This window comes from Ochotona princeps, chromosome 1 (assembly GCF_030435755.1).
Source record: "Ochotona princeps isolate mOchPri1 chromosome 1, mOchPri1.hap1, whole genome shotgun sequence".
Lineage (NCBI taxonomy): Eukaryota > Metazoa > Chordata > Mammalia > Lagomorpha > Ochotonidae > Ochotona > Ochotona princeps.
This window is the reverse complement of record NC_080832.1, coordinates 94942033-94964622: the sequence shown is the minus strand read 5'-3', so window position 1 is coordinate 94964622 and position 22590 is coordinate 94942033. Positions and strand designations below refer to the sequence as shown.

The 22590-nt window shown below is 34.0% G+C and overlaps 1 protein-coding gene across 1 annotated transcript in view; it reads left to right on the top strand.

The window, feature by feature from the left end:
• GFRAL (GDNF family receptor alpha like) overlaps positions 1-22590 on the top strand; it is a 57934-nt gene that overhangs the window by 41 nt on the left and 35303 nt on the right. Inside the window, exons 2-6 of the mRNA XM_058669698.1 lie at positions 2737-2780; positions 5251-5385; positions 8146-8298; positions 17391-17447; positions 18239-18569. Of these exons, the coding sequence (XP_058525681.1) occupies positions 2737-2780; positions 5251-5385; positions 8146-8298; positions 17391-17447; positions 18239-18569 (720 nt within the window). The remainder of the gene's footprint in view (positions 1-2736; positions 2781-5250; positions 5386-8145; positions 8299-17390; positions 17448-18238; positions 18570-22590) is intronic.

Below are 22590 nucleotides of genomic sequence, written 5' to 3'. Positions count from 1 at the left end.
AATGAAAACACATGGTCCTGGTGAAATTCAAGAACCACAACCTGAGATTTTAAACTCAGATTTCTTCCAGAGCAACTGTTCTATTTTTGCTTCAGTTATTTGGCTACAGCCTTTTGTTTGAAACATAAGACACAATTTAATCACAAATTATCTGAAAATTAAAACCAATGGGTTTTACTTCTATTCACCCTAAAATGTTATGATTCAGTAATCATTTTTCAATTGAGTGAATAATTGATAACATTGTTCTCACTGGGATCACATTACGGTTTATTAATTTGGAGTATCAAAAATTTTCCAGCATGTAAAACTGTGCTCTATTTATACCTGTTAATAAAATTCAGTTCTTCCTGTGCTACTTTTATCACTAGAAGAAATCGCAGATCTTTTTATAGACCCATGGATGAGATCTCAAATTAGGATATACAATCATCACTACACTGAAACTATGACGTTTTAGGCCCAGTTGGATATAGACATTTATTTCTTTAACACAAAGCATGTATACCATTGTACCATGAACTTACTTTTAAGATATTTTGCTATTACCTCAATATGAATAATTTGCTTTGTAATCTGTAAAAAATGCATTTGCCTATATAATATTACTGTAATGAAGGGGTCTATACAAAAAGAGACACATGTCACTGTGAGTACCTTTTGCATAGGAACGCATCGAATGAGATTATTTTATGTGTGACAAGCAGGAATACGATCACAGGTGCTTTCTGAATCTGCACAAGATAGGCTCCAAAGCTCTGTCTCTCTGTTAAGGATTGGTGTGTTCATCCTGGCTTACCTCTAGATTCTGTGCAGCGTCACACTCTACGAAGTCATGTGTATATCAGTTCCCTTGAGTGGAAAAGGGAATTACTTCCCTTTCTCTTTTCCTTTGTTTTATCAGTTCACTTATTCATGGTTCCCTTGTTTCCACTCACCAGTTAAATGCTTTATTAAAAATGTGCTTTTTACCTTTAAAAAATTCTTTCACCTGTTTACTTTTGGGATTTATTCCTCCTTATTGTCAGTAACCATAATAGAAATAATTCCACCTACAATTTACACTACAACGATGCACATGGGATTAGTTCCTTGATTGGTACTTGACAGTTTCATCATTGATGCAACCTAATTATCTGAAATTTTCGTAGAAAACACTAACATTATAAATGATGACTTTTAAGAGACAAAAAAGGTGAATCACCCTGCTATCAGGAAGAAACAACTTCTGTGAACAAGCTGATATAGAAAACCAACAAAAAGAATACTGAACAATCAAACTAACAATAATACCAGCTAAAGGACATGCTGGACATTAAACTAATGTCTCAGAGACATAGTTTAAATAATAAGTACATGAAACAAATTCATTAATTTTACTTTGCTGTTCTAGAAACAAAAACGAATCACTTTCACTGTAAAGTGAAAATAATGAAACAAAAGTTCTGCACTGTGCCAGCTGTGCACACACAACTGTTCCCATATGTGTCTTCTCTTCATTTCTTGTCAAAGCAGAAAATTATATTTCTTTAAGTCTTCTGTTGTAGATCAGCCTCAAAGTGGTTTATAGATAGAAGTTCTGCAGCCACTTTTGTAGCATAATGGATTAAACTTAAGTCTCGGATGTTAGCGTCACAAATGGGTGCCAGTCTACTTCCCAGCTACAACAGTCCTCATTCAACTCCTTGATAATGGCCTGGGAAAAGCAGGAGATAACCAGAGTACCTGGTCCCCTCCACCCAAATGGAAGACCTGGAAGTAGCTCCTGGCTCTGGCTTGGCCCAGCTTTGGCCATGACAGTCATTTGTGCCGTGAAAAGTGAATAGAAGATCTCTCTGTCGCTTCTCCCTCTGTAACTCTGCCTTCTAAATAAATAAATAAATATATTTTAACAAATATTCTTTAAAAAGCAAAACAGAAAATTTAGCACACTCAAGGAAGCATTGCTCTGTAGACGTGAGGAAAAGCAGTATCAAAATAAAACATGAGATCAATAATGCTGCTCATTGAAGCCAGCAGAAAAAACAGCTGTCAAATGACAAACACAGACCATAGACCATAATTACCTTCCAGCGGAATAGATAATCATTTTTGGCAGTTTCGCTGTATTTGGAAGGTGTGAGTGACTATAACCTCAGTGGTACAGTTTTCAAGTACTTGGTGGGTTAGAGGCACAAAGTAAACATTTCTGATATGAGATAAGGTCTATCTCTCTAAATCTAACAGAGCTTGAATTTCTCATTTATTCTTCTGGACTGCTGATGCCTTTAAATCTTTGCTGTGTAATTGAACTGTTTAAGGAAAAGAAGGGGAAAGCTTAAAATGTTTAAGTGTATCGGACAACCTTGGGTTGTGTTTGTGAGGTCTTTAGATCTCTTAGTATATTTGAAGATGAAACAAAAAAAGATTTCCTGAGTGCACAGAGAATGTGTCATTTCTCTTTTTGTTTCGCTTATGGGCTTTCTTGGAAGGACCACATCTGAGTTTAGCACAGTCAGGAGGATAATTTAATATCAAGATAATAGGGAGAGTTCACAGCCCAGGAAATATTTGTGAGGAGGTGGTGACATATTAAGAGACTGGAATTGGTCATGTTTTTCAGAAGCAAAGCAGAAACTGAAGCGTTATTCTAGCCAGTTCATGTGGACAAAGTGGTTGCAGTGACTGTATCTACCTGTCCTTTAGGCGGCCTGCACCAGCTGCTCTAGCATGCTAGCGCTCATTCTCCTGGGTAAGTGAACTGTGCTTATGGTCTGAATTGATAATGTTTCTAGTTCTTTGTAAACCGCATGCCGTTTCTTTTAAGTAAGACTTCGGAGGGACTTTATGCAGAATATAAGTTACATCACCAAACTATGCCATCTTTGTTACTCTTATAAAAGATGTGTTTTGCTCACTGTTTGCTTCTTTTTTTAAACACCTACATGAATCCAATGTTTATGATTTGTTTATAACAATTTATGGAATTTACCTATTTCCTAGCTATTTTTGAAATGAAACCTCCCAGGTTCTGTTTATGAATTATAAAATGAGTATCTGTTTACAAGTTATACAGTCAAAATTTTAATTGATTTTGCTTTGATAAAATGAAATTATTTAGGCCACTAAATTTCCCTTAATTCATAATAACAGTAGTTCTTCCTAAACAAGAGTCATTTAGTAGAGTAGAATACTATGACATGAAATGCTTTATATTTGATCAGTGTTTATGATCTGAAACATGGATTTATCCTAAAACATTAAATTCTAAGAATACATAGCAGATGTTGGTGGAAAATAATTCATTGACATTTAATGTTGAATTCATGAGCATCTATTTGCTAAATGCACAAGTACAATTTTTACATTTTCTTGATTTTGTAGCACAATCTTACCTTAAGAAAAGGTATAGCTATAAGTATGGCTAGATAAATAAATTAAGGAAACAACTTCACTTTAAGTTGATAGGCATTTAACAATGAAGCGTATTTATTGGCAAAAGTTCAAAGAGTTTTATTTAAAATTATACTAAACATAAAGGGGAGTTAAAATAATTCAAATGGAAATAGTTAGGAATGATAATCTTTTTTATGTTTTCAATTTTTCTTTGGTTTAAAACAATTCTTTCAATGTTCCAGAATTTTGCTTCTTGCACCTAATTCCAAATATTTCATTTCTTTTTGCATGAATGTATAATATATTATTAAGGCTTTATTGTTGCTACAATGGTATTTCAAAAATATGATGATTGATTCAAAACAGCTTGTAAATCTATACAGTTTTTATATGACTTATTCTTTTCATTTCTACATATTTCTATAGACACGTTGTACAAAAAGCAATCTAAGAAATTTTAATTGTTTTAGGAAGTTTATGTATTTATTTAAAAGGCAATAAAGACAGAGGGAGAGAGAGAGAGAGAGACCTCGCACCTGCTCATGCAATCCCTAAATACTATAGAAGCCAGAGTTGGGCCAGAGTGAAGCCGAGGTCTGTGGATTGAGTCCTGGCCCCCCATGTAGGTAGGTGTCAGTGACAAACACTTCAGCCATTATCTGTTGCTGCCCACATTGTGCACTAGCAGGAAACATCACCTGCAAGTCAAGCCAGGATTCAAAATCAGTGCACACATCCCAAGTGGTGTCTTAACTCCTGTGTCAAACACCTGCCCTGAGACTCAAATGCTGGAAAATGAGGCAGCAGCATAATGAAGCATACAAAAGGCAACAAAGTCTCATTAGATCCTCAGTGGAAAAGGAAAGGTTTTTAACTTTTACTTCTGAATTCATCTTTATTAGTTTAGTTGCATGAGGGAAGAAAATAATTTCTGACATTCTCAGATATCAAATTATATTTGATAAAGTTTTTCCCATACAACCCTCTTCAGGTTACATGCTCAACTAATTAGGTTTCATATGGGGAAATATCTGTCAGTATAGAAATATGAAAAACAATGGATCAAATATACTAATGAGTTCCATAATCTTTTAGAGGGTAGTAAACATGCATCATTTTCTAACTATCTTGTTGTAAAACAGAACTTGACTTCCAGTGAAGATTTAAGGACTCTCAAAAATCCTGGTTTAAGCATGATGTTACAAATCATAGTCAGAAATGAACAACGAATTTTAGGATGGTGAAATTTTGTTTTTATATCTTGATAGCTAAATCACTGAGATGGGTTCCTTAGATTCAGTATTTCACTCCGGTAGAAGATGTAGAAAATGATCTGCAACAATTTCAACAAGTGAGTTAGTGAATAAAATATTAAATTGTGAAATGAAATGAAATATCTGGGAAATGTAGTAGGTAGATAATACCATTAAAGTCTTAATGATGCAGCCAGTAATTAACACTTATACATACCTAAGGGACTAGTTACAAGGCATAATGATCAATAGCAAATAAAATGCAGTTTCTTATAAACTAAGTTTCTTGCAGGAAATTCACATTCTAGAGTTTTGGGAAAACTAGGTTGAAAGAAGAGTAGTAACTATGAGACCTATGTTAAAGATACTATAGTCTGAAAATGTATCTGAGACGCTCAGGCAGAGACAATAGTTACACCTATGAATAGAGCACTTGAAGATGCTGAAAGGGAACCATTGTAGACATTCCTTTAAAATTCTTATGTCGGAGAAGTACAGATGCCTCCCTAGGGGGAAGGCTACAATTCATTTCAATCTTATAACAATTTCGCCATGTTTTATTTTCTATAATTCTTGTATTGAACTGCAATATAGCAAACTCATTTTGCTATTGTTGCTTAAGCTGTGGTGCTACGTTTGGAAAATGGAATTACTTCCCAAATCAGTGATTGTACACAATTAAGAGAGCACTGCCTAGGTGAGCTGGACGTCTGTGAGAGTGCATGGAGAGTAATGGAAGCTGCCTGCAATGCTTCAGGTAAGACAAGTTGATAAAACATACTCTCAAATGCCTTTCTTTTCCTAAAGTAAAAATAGGGGTTGATATTTTCTTCGGCATCCTAAGATCAAAATTATTTTTTTAAATAACTTGCTCACAATTAATGTTTTATTTGATCCACATTTAATAACTTCTTAGTGAATTTAGCTACAATAAGATATCCCTCATTAGTAAACATGTGTGAGCAACTTCCTTTTATGTTCTTTTTTTTCTCACCGTGCATGTTACATTTATATGCATAGCTCTGAGTAGCATGGCAAAAGCGACTTAAATAAGATAGCATTTTACTTGCATATTAAAACACTAATGATAACATACAGAAATAATGTGGATTGCAATTAGTTTCACATGCATGTTGTGTATTTTATAGTTTTCTGGCATATACACTATTTTCCATTACAACTGTGTCAGGAACAAATTAAGCTGTATTTAAACTTTTAAAAGATTTATTTATTTGTTTGAAAGTCAGAGATATCAACAAAAAGGACTAAAGAGATCAATCTTCCATCTGTTGGTTCACTTCCCAAAAGACTGCAACAGCTGAGACCATGCCAGTCCAAAACCAAAGGCTTCTTCCAGGTCTCCTAGACAGGCAGCATGACCCCAAGCACTTGACCAATTTTCTGCTGCTTTTCCAGTCTGTTAGCAGCGACTGGATCAGAAGTGCAGCAACCAGGACCTGCATTTATACCTACATAGGGTGCTGGAATGGCAGGTGGCAACCTTACCTGCTCTGCCAAAATGGCAGCTCCAATATGTTTTTATTTTTAACTTACCTGCATTCCAAATGCTTAGAGGTGGTTCAAGAGATACAGAATTGAAGATTAGAAATTGACTTGTATTTATCTAAAAAGAAAAAATATCATACATATGTTCTGAATATTCAAGGAGCCCAATAAATAGTAAATGAGAGTGTTACAGTATACATTAAATTACCAAAAGAAGATATAAAAAACTGATCATTCTCACAGAGTGGAACACTATCATAATAGTGTTATGCCTGAAGGACTCAAAAATAATATGCCAACAAAATGACAAATTCTGTCATATTGCATTATTAATACTATAATAGCATACAAATCTGATAAGCCTATTGAATATTCAGTAACAGAAAATAAAAGGGGAAATAAGAATCTTTTCTTCCATAGCTTCACAAATAGGAACTTCAGTGTTGATCGTAACACCCACTTAATTTCAGGAAGATTCCATTACCACCCAGAGGTGTGAAGTGTTGTTTGTCCAGTTAACATGTAACAAGCTGTGGTTCTAACAATGCCAGTGTGCACAAAGATGACGGGAGAGTGCCTGCTCAACAACATGACTTCCCAGATCACAGAGGATGTGGAGGGAGCCAGAAAAAGCACCTTCTTCCTGCACATTTGAGGAAGCACATGGGTTATTCACACTCAGTGAAAGCTGTAACACAGTTCAACATTGATATGGATGCTCAGAATGATTTCAGATGTAGAATTTAGTCAAATAGCTAATTTGAAGATAAACACAAGATGAAAAATATATTTGTTTTGATAATAAGACTTCTAGTTAAATTTTATGAGGCAATTTAAGATGAGATTTTAGAATATCTCATTTCGTATGTCATTAATTATAACATATTTCACAATACAAACAGAAAACTGTTTTCTGTTTACTATAGTAAACCATATTTGCATAATTATTCCATTATTATTATTTAGGATAAAGATATCCTAAAGAATTAAATATTCTTAAGTGACAAATTAAATATATTCAAGTAGTTCTATTCAGAACAACTAATAAGATTTTCAGGTATCTGATTTGTTTTTCTAAATTGAAACAGAAAATAAAACATTGGTAATTATGAAAAATTCATAATTTATTTAGAAATAGTAACCATATATTCAGTAAGTTCTAGAATCATCTTTTACCATAGTAAATATCAAATCATCTAAGCATCTCTTATTATCATCTTACAGTTACATGTAAAATGAATTATCAGCCCAACACAATACCCAATAATTACTTAAGGAGGTAAAACAATTGGCAATAAGGGAAATCCAAACTAAAACATCAATGAGGTACCACCTAATGCCAGTAAGACTGGCCCACATGAATAAAAGCACCAACAACACTTGTTGGCGAGGTTGCAGGGAAAAGGGAGCCCTACTCCACTGCTGGTGGGGCTGCAGGTTGGTACAGCCTCTATGGAAATCAGTATGGAGAACATTTAAACAACTCAAAATTGACATACCGTATGATCCGGCAATAGCACTCCTAGGAATACATCCAAAACACCTGTTTCATGAGAAACCAACATGCACCCCTATGTTCATAGCAGCACAATCAGTAATTGCAAAAACATGGAAGCAACCAAAATGCCCATCAACAGAGGATTGGATAAGAAAGCTATGGTTCGGGCTTGGCAGCGTGGCCTAGTGTAAAAAAAAAAAAAAAAAAAAAAAAGACTAGAAAATTATAAAAATCACTTTGAATACTATTGAAGAACTAAAGTCGGTATTCTACATGAAGACAAAGCTATTTCAAATTGCAGAAAATCTGAATAAATTTTATGAAGTATCCTGTAGAAAAACATATAGTAAAAATGTTTTGACTAAAATGCCACTTTTATGGACATACTGTAGGAATACCTGATACTCTTTCTACATTAATGAAGTATAGAGATTAATGTTAGTTGTGATAGGAGCTCAGAAAAGTTATATTTAAATTAATATGTGGATTGTTACATATTTTTATAAATTTCAGGTGACCCCTGCAAAATGATAAATTCATCACAGTGTATCCTGAGCATCTACTCCTTAGTAGAAAATAATTTGCAATTCACAGAGTGTGTCTGTATTGATGACTTTTATTGTACTGTGAATAAACTGCTTGGGAAAAAATGCATCAATAAATCAGGTAATATTTTGTAATGTGGAAAGTTCATAGTCATGAAAAGGAAAATCAGAATTTTAAGATTAACTTACTTTGCATAATTTAATCAACTTCATTTTTTTTATTTGGTTAATTATTGTTAAGATGACTGAGAGTTCTGTCAGCTGTAGGTCTCATTAAGTGCACAGCATTTTCTGTAATTGCTAAAAACCATCTCAAACATTGGTGAACCATTAGAATTTATTTGTTTTAAAATGGATTTTTACAATGCGTAGATGATAGTATATGAATAAATACAATCTCATAGGGTCGTTTTATCTGACTGACACATAACAATAATAGTAAACAGGTTATTCTGTGTGTCTCCTTGGAGATACTCAGAGACTTTTTGAAAGGTCACACATTCTTAAGCCAATATTTTTCAGGTCCTCAATGTCCCTATATATGCCCTGTGAAAAGTGACCATCCTGGAATGCACCTTCTTTAATATACTTTTTTTTACTCTTACCACTATCAACTTTCTTCCACTCTAAAGCAGGTAAATGTTTCTGGCTTTGATCTTGGATTATTCATTGTCCAACTTCTCAATAATCCTTAGTAGACAACTTCATTTTGCCTTTCCCAAGATTTTAGATTGAGGGAATTACCTAACAAATTGCCTTTGATGCTGACTTCTCCTTGACATAAGTTGAGCTGTATCTGTTTTCATGCATGAGCTTGCTCTTGATGAGTACCATTCCATTGAGAAACTATACTGTAGATTATTATCCATTTAATATTAAAAATAATTTGCATTCATACATGTTTTGGAGATTACAAATAAAGTGAACATATTCATATATGAATTTTAGGAAAGTAAATTTTTATTTCCTTTGGATATGATATTGTTGGGTCTTACATTAAGTATATGTTAAAGTAAATAGGCTACTAAACTTTAATTGAGATACAATGATGCCATTACTGCATAAAAGTTATGTTATTTCACATTCTTACCTACACTATTTTTTTCAGGAGAAGGGCCTGTTGGCATGTCAGCATGTATTTAGTGTGTCAGATTATATTAATCTATTCTGGATAAAAATAGTGAGCACACTTCTGCTTCTGAGTTCTAGGTCTAGCCCCATGTATTATTTGGTAAAATATCTCATTAATGTATTGTACTATTATTTAAATTACATGCTGGCTTCTTATTTGAATTTTTGGAACTCTTTCTCAGTAGGATTTTAGTTGCTTTTTCAGAATGCATGCTTTAGAAGCAGTATGTCCATCTGATTTTTCATTTCCTTTGGAGTATATTTAGAATAACAAATTATTTTTTAATTTTGGTGAAATCTATGTTTTTTTTCAATCTTTTGCATCATATTTTTGAAAGATGTTTAAAAGAAAAGCTGAACTTCCATTATTTCTAAAGAGGAAAGGATTTTTTATTTTATGCTATAGTTCCCTAGGATCTTAGATTTCCTCTCTCCCCTTCCCAACCTTTCCCCCAACTCATTGATTTTCCCTATTTTATTGCAATAGTACAGTCCTCCAAAAACAGTCAAAACTCCATCATTTTGCTATTTATGTGTATCCTAGCATTGTAGGTATGGAGAATGGCAGAGTCCACCATCCTATTATCAAGATATATTTAACAGTTTCATTGGGAGTGCATCTTTGATTTGAAAGTAGAGATGCATACTGCATTGAATCTCCACATGTCGATATGATAGTCTCTATTTTGCAGTTCCTCTAGATGACCACGTATACATGCATATTTACCTATATATTTATTGATCCTGTATTTTGCATAAAGGTTACCTCATATCAGAGAGACCATATTATAGATGTCCTTTGGGAATTGGCTTATGTCACTGAGCATAACGGTGTCTACTTGAGACTATTTTGTTGTAAATGGTAGAATTTCATTCTTTTCAATGGTTGAGTAGTATTCCACAGAATAAATGTACTGCAGAATACTAAGAGAACTGAAAATTGATCTGCCACAAAACCCGGCTATCCCATTTTTGCTTTTAAATCCAAAGGAAATGAAATCTGCATTTGAGATAGTGACCTATATTCCTGTATTTACAGTAATGCAATCTACAACAGCAAAGAGTTAGAAACATTCCAGATGCCCGTAGAAAGATGAATGGATGTAGAAACTGTGGTTAGGATTTAAATGTTAAGAAGAGCTATTATGTGCCATAAAGGGAAATGCAACATCAGCTCTCAAACGTACTATTGAGGAGGATAAAATGAAAGAGAAAAGTGAGAATGAGGAATAAGTTATGAAGACAACTGGAAGTGATGTAATGCATTCCTTAGTTGAAAATTATAAGAATTAGACAAATTTAAAGTGTATTGATAATGTAATTGCTGGGAAATGGTAAATATATCTGAAGGATAGCATGATTGTGCTAAATATGTGTGCAAATTCTTGGGCTGGAACAAAGGTATTGTTCTACCACAGAACAAGAAATAAAGAAGGAAGTTCAGGATTAGAGACAAGAGTGATGTGCTTCTTTCTTCTTCTCCTTCTTCCTTCAAGTATTAGTTTGCTTATTTATTTGAGATGCAGAGACTGTTAGGAGAAACAGGTCTTTTTTACTGCTCCATTCTTCAGTTCCTGAAATGGCAGTGGCTAAAACCAGGAGCTGGGAATGCAATCTTAGTCCCTAAGGTGGGTGAAAAGAACCGAATTACCTGAACCATAAACTTTTGCTGAAGAAGAGCCAATGTCAGGAATCTTTATGGAATCTTATAACTGCAAGGACAAACACTTGCATTGCATGCATATATTGTATTTTAGAACCATTACATAAGGACATGTTTTGGCCCATTCCGGTTAGAAAAGTTTAGTGTTTTATTTAAAGTTTCTCATGATTAACAAAAATTATTTAGAAAAAGACAGGACCAATCCTCACCTAGCTGACACCTGAAAACAGGGCTGTTAAGACAGAAATCTAAAATACACAGATTTTAGAGTCAATGGCTTAGAATTATAAAAACACAAGGAGGATAAGATTGGCTGGAAAATGATACAAACTGTTTTCCAGGGTGAGTAGAAGATACTGGGTTAAAGAGCCCTACTTAGATTAAACACTTATTTTATTATCCTTATTCTACCCTCTTTCCACCCTCTCCCCTTCTGCCCCCCCAAAGTGGTGTTAGTTGTAATGCTTGCACCCTTGCAGTGCATATGGAGAACTTGAATAACTTCCTCATTCACACCTTTGACACAGCCTAGCCCTAACCCTTGGGTAGTAAACCGCTGGATGTGAATTATCTGTCTCTCTCTCTCTCTTTCTCTCTGTCAAATAAAAAAAAGTACTTTCAAAATATTGTCATGATGTAGATGAAGAATCAGAGGAGGTAAAAGCCAAAGAAAATTATGTATTCAAAACCAATGAGAGGACTCAGAAAAGAAATAGTCAGCAATTAGAATACTGAGAAATCAAACAGACGTCATACAGACGTCAGTATGCTCATTAGTAGGTCTTTGCTAGTCTCAGATTGATATTGAAGTGAGATGAGTATAGATACGTTAAATCTTTGTTAAAATACGTGTTGAATTTTTGTTTTAAGCCAGTGAGAGAATTTGCATTGCAATTTAATTTCAATGACATCATATTTTGACAAAATATTGTTAGAGGCCAACAAGGATATAAAACTTTAGAACAGTTATCTGAAATTGGTTCACAAAACAAGGCCTTTTTTTCCACCATAGAAATTTATTAAATGCTACCACATAAAATTTATAAATGAGGCAAACAAAAATTATAGAAATGCAAACTCTATATGGAAAATATCAAAAGCAAAAATTCCAAATGATTTCAGAAATTCATTCCACGATAATGGAGCTGAACTGTTCATTAGGGCCTCAAAAAACACCTAGCTAATTTCTTGCAATGAAAACTTTTCATAATTTAAATCTTACCATTCCTTCTATCTCCAATGTAGCTCTTCACAAAAGAGCTACACATTTTGGTCATCAATCTGCATCTCAAATTTGCATTTTTCAAACATTCATCAGTTTATTCATATCCATACGTTGTAGCTTTTTAGGAAGGTCAGTTTTGACTCTTTTTTAATTTAAAAGGTAGAGTGACCCTGTAAAACACAAAGAATAAGTGATTTTCCACCCAGTTGTTCAATCCCTGAATGGCCACAGCAGAGCTGGAGCATGAACCAGGAGCCTGGTTCATGCGTCCCTCACATTGATGGCCAGAGACACAGTGCTTTAGAATACCTTCCTCTGCCTCCCAGAGATTTAACCAGGAGCTGGACCTGAAGTGGAACAGCCAGAACGTGAACCAGTGCTCTGATACAGGATCCTGTGATCACAAGCAATGACTTAGAATGTCTTATTAAAACAATAATCTTTATTTCTTTTTAAGGTATATGCTAAAATAATCAACATTGTGGCCAACACTTAGAACATGACCTTACAAATGTGCAGTTTAAATGTTTTAAGACGTTAAACATATTTGAACATCTCAATCAGGTGAAAATTTATAAAATGTTTATTATTTAACATATGTACATACTGTACTAACTTGGGGAATATAAATATGGATAACAGTGTCTCTGCTCTTCATTAGCAGAAAATAGAGTAAGACTGACATTTACCCAAGATATATTACTATGACTTATTCCAGATATGCTCACTTACAGTTTATATGTATGTGTTACAAGATAGTTTGACCTTTAGGCATAGTTACAGTGTGTATCAAATTACAAGTTATAATGTAATGGAACTAACTATATAAGAATTTCATTCGTTTACATACATCTCCTTTATGCAAGTCTGAACATGCTAACTGGATGTTGGGCATATAAGAAGAAAACTGTGTTTCACTTGTTGAGCTAAATTTATATAGTTATATTGTATTTCCTTTGGAACTAACATTTTGGGTAAGTAAAGGGAAATTAATAAAAATAACTGTCTTATAAAGCTCATTATTTAATGGGGATTTTTAGAAGATTTATTTATTTGAAAGGTAGCGTTACCAGGAAAAAATGGGATCTTCCATTCACTGTCTTACTCCCCCAATTATCTAAAATAACCAGGGCTGGACTGGTCCTAATCAGAAGCCTAGAGCTTCAGCCAGTCTATCACGTGGGTTCTGGGCGCTAAGCACTTGGGCTACCTTCTGGCATTTTCCCAGGTGCATTAACAGGTAGCTGGATTGGAAGTGAAAACAGCTAGGAATGGAACAAGCACACATATGGAATACTGGTGCCTGAGAAGCCAGAACTGGGGATATTATTTCATAACATTAACAAAGATTTTAGCAAAGATACAACTGCAGGAGAAAAGACGGAACTTCATAAATATTTATGTGATAAGTAATGACTTATAAATAATTTAAATTCAGCATAATTACTGTCAATCATCAGCAAAATATTATAAAAATACAAAATTAAATGATGTTGATAAAATATCACTATAGGGAATTAGTCATTAATATAATGCAAATGATGAATGTTACATATTTCCATTTTTAAAAAATTCAACATCATTTATAATGGTTGTGTTGAAATAATGTCTCACTGGCTTTTGATTTATGGGATATTTTCAAAAGATATGTCTGTGCATACTTAAATGCATTTATTAGAAGCATTAAGTAAATGAACCTATTTAATTTTTCATCCCTTTTAGAAGAATCAGCCTTGTTTGCACAGTCAAATGTCACACAATGGTTTTCTCAGAAAAATACACCGCTAATAACTGAAAAGAAGCGCGACTGTGTCACAGCAGCACATGCCTGCCTGGAATCTGAACGCTGCAGTGTATTGTATGAAAATTTCAAGAAAAGTTGTAGGAGAGAAACAGAACAATGCAAAACCTTTGCTGGAAGACAACTGTGTACAAAATTAAGAGAAAATCTGAAAGAAACAAGTTTGGAAAATTGTCAATGCAGTGACTCTTCAAAAGCAGATTGCATCCAAATTTGGAGAAGTTTGTTTGAAGACATTTGTATACAGGATATCCAAATGACTCAAATAACAGGATACAGTGAAGACAATCAGAATTCATTCAGTCAGGACATTGTTTCAGGTTAGTGTTCAAATAAATTCAGAAACATTAAGTATAATCCCATGCATAAATTTTCCAAAAGATATCTAGCTTATAATTTCAACTCTTCAACGGTGGCTATATTCATTTCAGAAAATTATAACTAAAATACACAATACAGTAACCAGATCCTAAAGGGCTTGTGAAGAAAGAGGCATACTATCTTTAGTTTTTTGCTAATATTGGTCTTATTCATTGATTCATTGAACAAATGCTTCTGAGTCATTTACAATATTTTAAGGATAAAAACAACCAATTACCTGTTCGCTGAAATAACTAAAAGAACATACAAAATTGCTGAAGTGGTAATCATTTCTTTTCAGAATCGACAATGTCTTACAATATGTCCTGATCCTTGGTCGCAGAGAAGTGAATGAAACAGTAAAGATCACTGTGCTTTAGGAACTTAAACACTAAGCTGAAGAATGTGTAGAGTCAATTTCTTTAGATACAAAATCTAAGATAAAAACTTGTATGCATGAGGTTATTGGGGTGGGCACTTGCAGGCAAAAACTGCGAAGAAAATCACAGGAGTAACTGAAGAGAGGATGAAAGGATATAAAGTTGACACAGAGCAGTGTTCCTTCTGGAGAAAGTTATGGTCTTGAGATGGCCTTCAAAGAGACCTCCCATTAAACTGATATGCTTACATGCTACGTACAGACCAGTACTGGATACGAGCTGCCCTGTGGGAAAGTCTGTGATTTGGTGTGTTAGGGTTCTTTTGAGGAAGACAATGTCTAGAAAAGGACCAGTGTGAATGTTACCCAGCAGTACTCAAAATTTTAAGGAATTGAGGTCCTGCATCGCCAAGGTCCCCATGATAAACTACTAACATCTCCACTAGCAATATGAGCGATGATTATAAATATTCCAAACAGCAGTTCAAGCTGAGAGAAATGAAATAAACGGGGGTGTAAAAGGTCTGGTTGAGGGATTGATTTTAATGGAATAATCAGTATAGTGTCCTAAAATTTAATGTCTAGGAAAAGTTGAAAAGAGACAAGGGAATGAGGCCTATGTATGGGTGGGAAAAGAATGCATGTGGCAGAACACAGCAAATTAAAACAATTCTGAGCTATGAATATGCCTTGAGGTTTGAGAGATGCCAGGAGGACAGTATAGCTGGACCTAAGAAAGTGCAAGCAAGATGCATAGCAGATGTAACAAAATACATAACAGGGTGCATAAGGCAAGGGGATATATGGTAGTGAGTCTAAGACATTTAATTATAGCATAAAACCCTACAGTTGAGGAAACATTATATATTTTTGTGCATTTGTATATAATATTATAATCCACACATAAGCTTGTATAGCACATATTTGTATTTATACACAATATTTATTGCCTCCTAGAGCTCTGGTAATCAATCTAAAGCTTAAAATATGTATTTTTATACATATATGCATATATAATAAAATTAGTAATTTATTCTCTACACTTACTGCAACATATTGTTCATAATATATAAAGCAGCATATTATCCAAGATGGAATTTATTTCCCAACACTAAAAATATTTTTTTTGTATAATTATTATGCATGCAGTAAATAAATTGGTCTACTTTGGCTACTGTAAACATAACATCATAGGTTGAATAGCCTAAGAAGCAGCCATTTAATTTTCATAATTCTGGAAACTGAAATTCCTGTATGAAGGTCCAGCATGGTCTGTTCATGGTGGAATCCTCTCTTCCTGATTTATGTATGGCCAGCAGTCTTCTTGTTAGGTTCTTCTGGGATATGGAGGAGCGGAGATAGAGGGAGTACTAATTTTACAGTTTTTAAGGTCACAAATGTCATCAAATCAAGGACCCACGTTTATTCCTAATTTCACATTCATTGCTTCATTAAACGTATCATATTCAAGTACAACCACATGAGGAATTAGGGCTTCAACAGATGTATTTTTCAGTGCATAAAAATTTGGTTGCTAACCTCAAGTAAATGTGGGATGCACTTTTGACTCAAAGGCAGTTTCTTGAGCAGTTTTTAATGAGTGGCAGAACCTCACCCATCAGGCCCAATGTAGGCACATCAGTCTGTAATAGAATGGCTAGGGTTTAGAGTTTTGGGTCTGATATAAAAGCTATATGGTGCATGACATTTTAAAATTAGGATTCCATTCAATGTCATCTAAATGCACAGAAATAAGAAAACATGCATACATAGAGTAACTGGAACTATACAAGATCGGAACAGATTGTGACATAATTGCTTATTTAAGAAAAATTCTCCAGTGATTGGGTCATGATACACATGAATTAGACTGCTGGGCAAAATCTACATATATAGAGAGAGGCATCCTGGCTAGGGACAAAACAAATCATAAAGGAACATTTCATACTACAACAAAAGTTAATCTTAGTACACAATAGAAACATTTATACTTTCAAAAGAAAATCGGATCCCACTGTATCTCCACTACTTTATGCTTCCATGCACCAGTGCTCATTTGACTTCACATGTTCACTTTTCCTATTAGGCTGTGGGATGCTGCCTGAAAGGGACAAGATTGTCATCCTACGTATGACAAGGGGTACACAGCTGGAAAAAGACTCAACCAGTATTTCTTGAGTGAATAATGTTAGAAATAGCTAGCTACTGCATCCTCTATCACTGACACTAGTTTCAAATTCTATACTTTTAATACATAAGAACTCTTGGAAAAAATGTTATTAAAGATACAAATTACCTTTAAATTCCATTTGGACCTAAGTAGGACCCTTCCTGGGTAAGGATTCTTGTTATTGTTCAGACCATGTCTCTTCTGTTCTTCCAAAACAGTCTTTGTTTACCTCAAGGAACACGGTCTAGTTACTAGCATTTGTTTAAATCTTCAAGCTACTGAATCAACTTGCTTGGATGATATTGCAGAGGTTTATTTTTCTTCATCTAAAAAATCACAAAATTTTGAGGGTAAAACCAAGTGTTAAATTAGTATTTCATGAGCCCGTGTCTTTTTTGCTCAATTATCCATTCATAAATGTGATACGTATTCTTCTAGGAAATTTATAATTTATTGTACAATATTTTCTTAATTTCCATTCTAGGTAACATGAAAGAGGACATTAAACTCAAGTGGAATCTTACAACACTTTCCTATCATGGTAATGCATAAATTATGATTTTATCTATATTGTAAATACTAGATAATATAGATTAAAATATAATTTCTACTTTCTCAGATACACCATCTCTAAATTGTGTTGCTTACCAATTTTAATTTAACAAAATGCATCAGAATTACTACGTTTCTTTCATTAATGACATATCAATTGTTTTGTCCATTCATCAAGTATTTATGTATTTACTTGGAAATATTATTTAGCTAAAACCATATGCTATATAGCAATTAAAATTTGTGTGCATTTTATTCATATAAGTTAAAATTTTTCAGGACTGAATGTAGTTGAATGCACATATGGTGGTGAGGAGAGGACATTTATATATATCTGTGTTTTACACAATATAAACATCTTTATATGTAAAAATAATGTGATGATCCTACATCTCTAAGAAACTATGTAACAGAACAAGAATCATTTAAACTTGCACCAGTGAACTTCTCATTCACAAGCTATATAGTTCAAATGTAATTTCTGAAGATTTATTATTTGCATTTGAGAAATTTGGGCTCAGACTTTTTTCCTTCCTCTCAATTTTGGCCCTACACACTTCCTGTCATGTTGCATCACAATACGTATCCAGTGTAGATGAAAGATGATTCAAATAGCACACTACTTAGGTCTCAGTAAATTCAAACTTACTCTTAATAAAGGAGAAGCGTCTGCCAAAAATAGCACATTGGTACTTTGTTATATTTTGCTCAGAGTCTTTTCAACAGTATTTTGCAGATTCTATTAGCTTTTCCATAACTGAGGCATCTCATTGCTTTCAGAATTCCAAGGGATCCCATCCTGTTTGGAAGTGACCGAGGCATGTGTAGGGGATGTGGTCTGTAATGCACACTTAGTACCTTACCTTAAAGCTTGCTCAGCAAATGGAAATCTGTGTGATGTGAAACACTGCCAAGCAGCCATACGGTTCTTCTATCAAAATATGCCTTTTAACATTGCCCAGATGTTGGCTTTTTGTGACTGTGCTCAATCTGATATACCTTGTCAGCAGTCCAAAGAAGCTCTTCACCGCAAGCCATGTGCAGTGAACATAGTTCCACCCCCTTCTTGCCTCAATGTAATTCACAGCTGCCGAAATGATGAATTATGCAGGTGAGTAAAACACGCATACCTTACTTTCTTATTTCGGCACTTTATTTGTATAGTCCAGTTCTAACACTTGATCTCGTTACATTAGCAACAGTTCCCACCATCACCCAACATGGTGTAAATAAAACCAGACAACTCATAATTTTAAAGTTGAGTTACATATGTAGTGTCATTTTTTTGAAATTAGATGTAGGACAAGGTTTTGGAACACAGAAATTCAGTATGTCAGGATTTGGTAGCCAGGCGACAGCATTATTAAAACAATAAATTCAACTGGAAGCAATGAATCGGTTCATACACTTGTTTTGAATGTAAGTTTTCTTGCTTGCTTGTTTTGGTATGACTATAGAAGTCTGTCAAACATCATGGAATTTGAGCAAAGGACCCTTTAGACTTTAAACTATATCTTTTGTGTCTTAGGCTGGACACCAGGAACAAAGAAGTAATTTGAAGAGTCTGGACATCCCTCACATCTACATGTGTCATATTGTCAGATTGTGGCCATGCTCCTCTCCCCAACCACCTACTTGCTTTGTTATCAGGAGAAGAATGTGAACCCCTTATTTGTTCATTTAAAGATTTACCATATACCTACTGCTACTCTGAGTATCAGTGAATAAGAAACAGTGATGCCTCTCTAGTGGAGCTTTAATTCTTATGGTCAGAGACAGATTTAATAAGGAAAACTGATCAGCACATGACAGTAATGAGTGTCCTCTAGATTTAAAAGAAAAGAACAAATTAAAGGACACTGGGAATGGGATAAGAAACTTTCAGCACAAAGTGTGATCTCTGTAGGGAAAATTTTACTACCTAAAGAAGTGAGGGAATAGGACTTTCTCAGTAAGTGTCCTGTAGGAAACAGCAAGCAACTGGACCCTCCTCAGTGCCAAGGAAGAATTGAGCACTCCATGTTTCAAGGGGCCGAGTGTACAATGGTAGAGCAACACGAGACAGGTTCAATACTTTACTGCATGAGTTTCAGGTTTATATCACTTAGGGCCTGAAAGTACTGTACGGACTTGGGGTTTACACCAATCAAAAACGATCTGGGTCTGTTGTCAAAACTTTCCCTCCAGGTGATAGCCAAGACCAGACAGTGCTTTTGCAGATAAACACTCAAGAAATCTAAATTTAGTTGTATATGATTTGACTTCTCCTTTTGCTCATTTCACTAGCACATTTTTTGCTGTTGTTTATTCATGATAGATTTATTTTTTATGTGGTCAGAAATTCAGTTAAGTGGAAACTTTGGGACCAATGTATGAAGATACAAGAAAAATCAGAGAATGTTGAGTAAATTGGATAAGTCAAAACCATTTGTAACATTGACATTATGATGTTGAAGAAGCTGTATTTAACATCCAGCATTAAGTCATATAGTTTTTTAATTCATCTTTGCACTTTTTGAATAAATCTTCATATTAATTTGTCTCCCCAGTCCATTCTATTATGTACTATTGTGTATCATTTTATTTTAATGAATGAAATGTTGTATATATCAAATTAATTTCAAGATCAACACAATAGTTTAGGATGAAGGAGCTGCTCAGTGTGTGAGAGCTCAGAGATTTGTTACATTTGCCAGCTCTCTTCAACCACTGGCAAAATATTGAAAATGCAATGATATCAACTTCCTGAAGGATCTTAGTAAACTGCTTTGTTTTAGCTTTTCTATTATCTTCTGCCATTTGTTCTCAATTTTTTCTAAGTTAGGTAGTAGTCCCAGAACCTAAAAATATTTGGCAAAGATAGCTGCTTCCCTTTAAGCTATGCTCTGAGATGAAAGATACAGATCTAAGATGAATTGTAGAGCACTGGCATATTGCTTCAATTTACCATATAAAGTGTCAAGGGTATCAAGACAATTTTAAGAATCTGTTATGTAAGTGTGTATCCATTAAGGTTTATTAGTTATGTTTCTTAAGTAAATAATCAATGCAATTATTTTTTAAAAAATATGATTCAATTTGGATTTTTCAAACTTATTTATCATTCTAGAAATACTTACTAGTGAAATATTACATCTCAGACATTCTGAGATACACATTTATTACACATTTCAACATCACTGAGGTATTTGGAATGAATCTTAAGGTCAGCAACAAGAAAACATTTATCTTTATTGAATAAAAACTATTATCTATCTGTAATCTATCAACTATCATCTATCTTGTATCAACTATCATTGACCATCTATCTGGAAAAATTATGTCAAGTAATACGTGAAACATCCAACACTAGGGGAAAACAGATTTTAATGAAATCCTTGTTTAAAAAATCTAGATCGTGCAAGTACTGTGATGTGATGCTTTGAGACACTTAAGTATTTTGCACTAAGCCTTCAGATATTTCTAAATTTCCATACAAAATAAGCAAATTAAAAAAAAATTTTTTTGAAGTGTTTACATGGTGAGTAGTGGGATATGTTGCTACAATCCCTGCGATAGATTCTGGAGCTTTCCCTCAGCACTGACCTCTCCCTGGTAGCAATGCCCACTCTCACTGACTCGCACAAAGTTGGTAGTTTTCCTCAACAAGAACTTGCAGGTTTTATCACCTCTGTAAGGTGTTTGATGAGCATCTGATACATGACAAGTACTCAGAAAGCATCATCTTGCCCCTAACTATTCAACAATGTCCACTTTATTTTAGGTTTTATTGTACCTACTAAAATATCTTCTTTCTTAGAATTATTTCTAAAAAATTCTAATAATTTCTTTTTTAAAATAATTCAGAAAGTAAGGACTGCCTGTCTTCAATTTTGTTTCATCATGTGCAAATGAACACTTACTGTATTCTACATGGATGCAATGGAAATATCAAGCAGTCGATGCAAAAAGAGAAAACCCCACTTTTCCTGAAGCAAATTTTGCCTTAGGAGATTTTCATTACCTATATTAAATAATTCTGATATAATGAAGATGAAAGAAATCTTCAAATGTCAAATTACTTCAGGGAGGCTGTTAAGCCCTTTATCACATATCTTCTTTTAAGAAAAGCTTATGCAGGGTCAAGGCTCAGAACTTAGGCTATAAAACACGCTTGTGTACCTGTTTCAGTTTGAGACTCCTTTAGTTTTCTAAACAATCAGGTTAACTTTGTCCAGGAGATGCCCAGAGAACTGAAATTATGTTTGACGAATTATAAAAATTAAAGAATATATTTAAAAATAATACTTCAGATTTTCATATAAATAAGCACCAAAGAATAATGAAAGACAGTGTTTAAAAACTCAATACTATAAACGAGGAAATCTCTATAATGTACTTAATTATGTTAATGATATGAAATATTTACAAAACATGCAAAGGAAAAATTGAGAAAGGCAAATACAGCATTGTAATGCAGAAACTTTCTTTACATACTGTTACATTTTCCAACTGAAATGGAAGTTATAAAATATAAAATACTCAACTCTTTTCCAAAAATTTATTTTTGAACATTTAATTGCTTGAATAAAATTTAAAACTACAGGTTACCAAGACAATAAGAATAAATAAAACACTTTATATTAAAATGTTCCAAATACAAAATTGAAAAATTAAGGTATATATAACTTTTTCAGATATAAAATATTTGAAAATTCAAATTATTTATTATATAGTGTATCAAAGGATACCTTTTGCCCTTTTAATACATTTGATAATTTACATATTTACTTTCTTTTTTTTTTGTTGGAAAGTCAGATATATAGAGAGGAGAGACAAAGAAGATCTTCCCTCTGTTGATTCACTTCCCAAATAACCACATGGGCAGAGCTGTGCAGGTCCAAAACCAGGAACCTGGAACTTCTTCCAGGTCTTTTACATGGGTACAGGTTCCCAAAGGTTTGGGACATCCTCAACTGCTTTCCCAGATCACAAGCAGGGAGCAGGAAGGGAAATGGGGCTGCTGGGATTAGAATCGGCACCCATATAGGATCTCATAGCATGCAAGGGGAGGATTTTAGCCATTAGGTTACTACACCAGGCCCTACTTTCTTCTTTTTTATTTAAAACATGTATAAAAAGATACAGGGAGA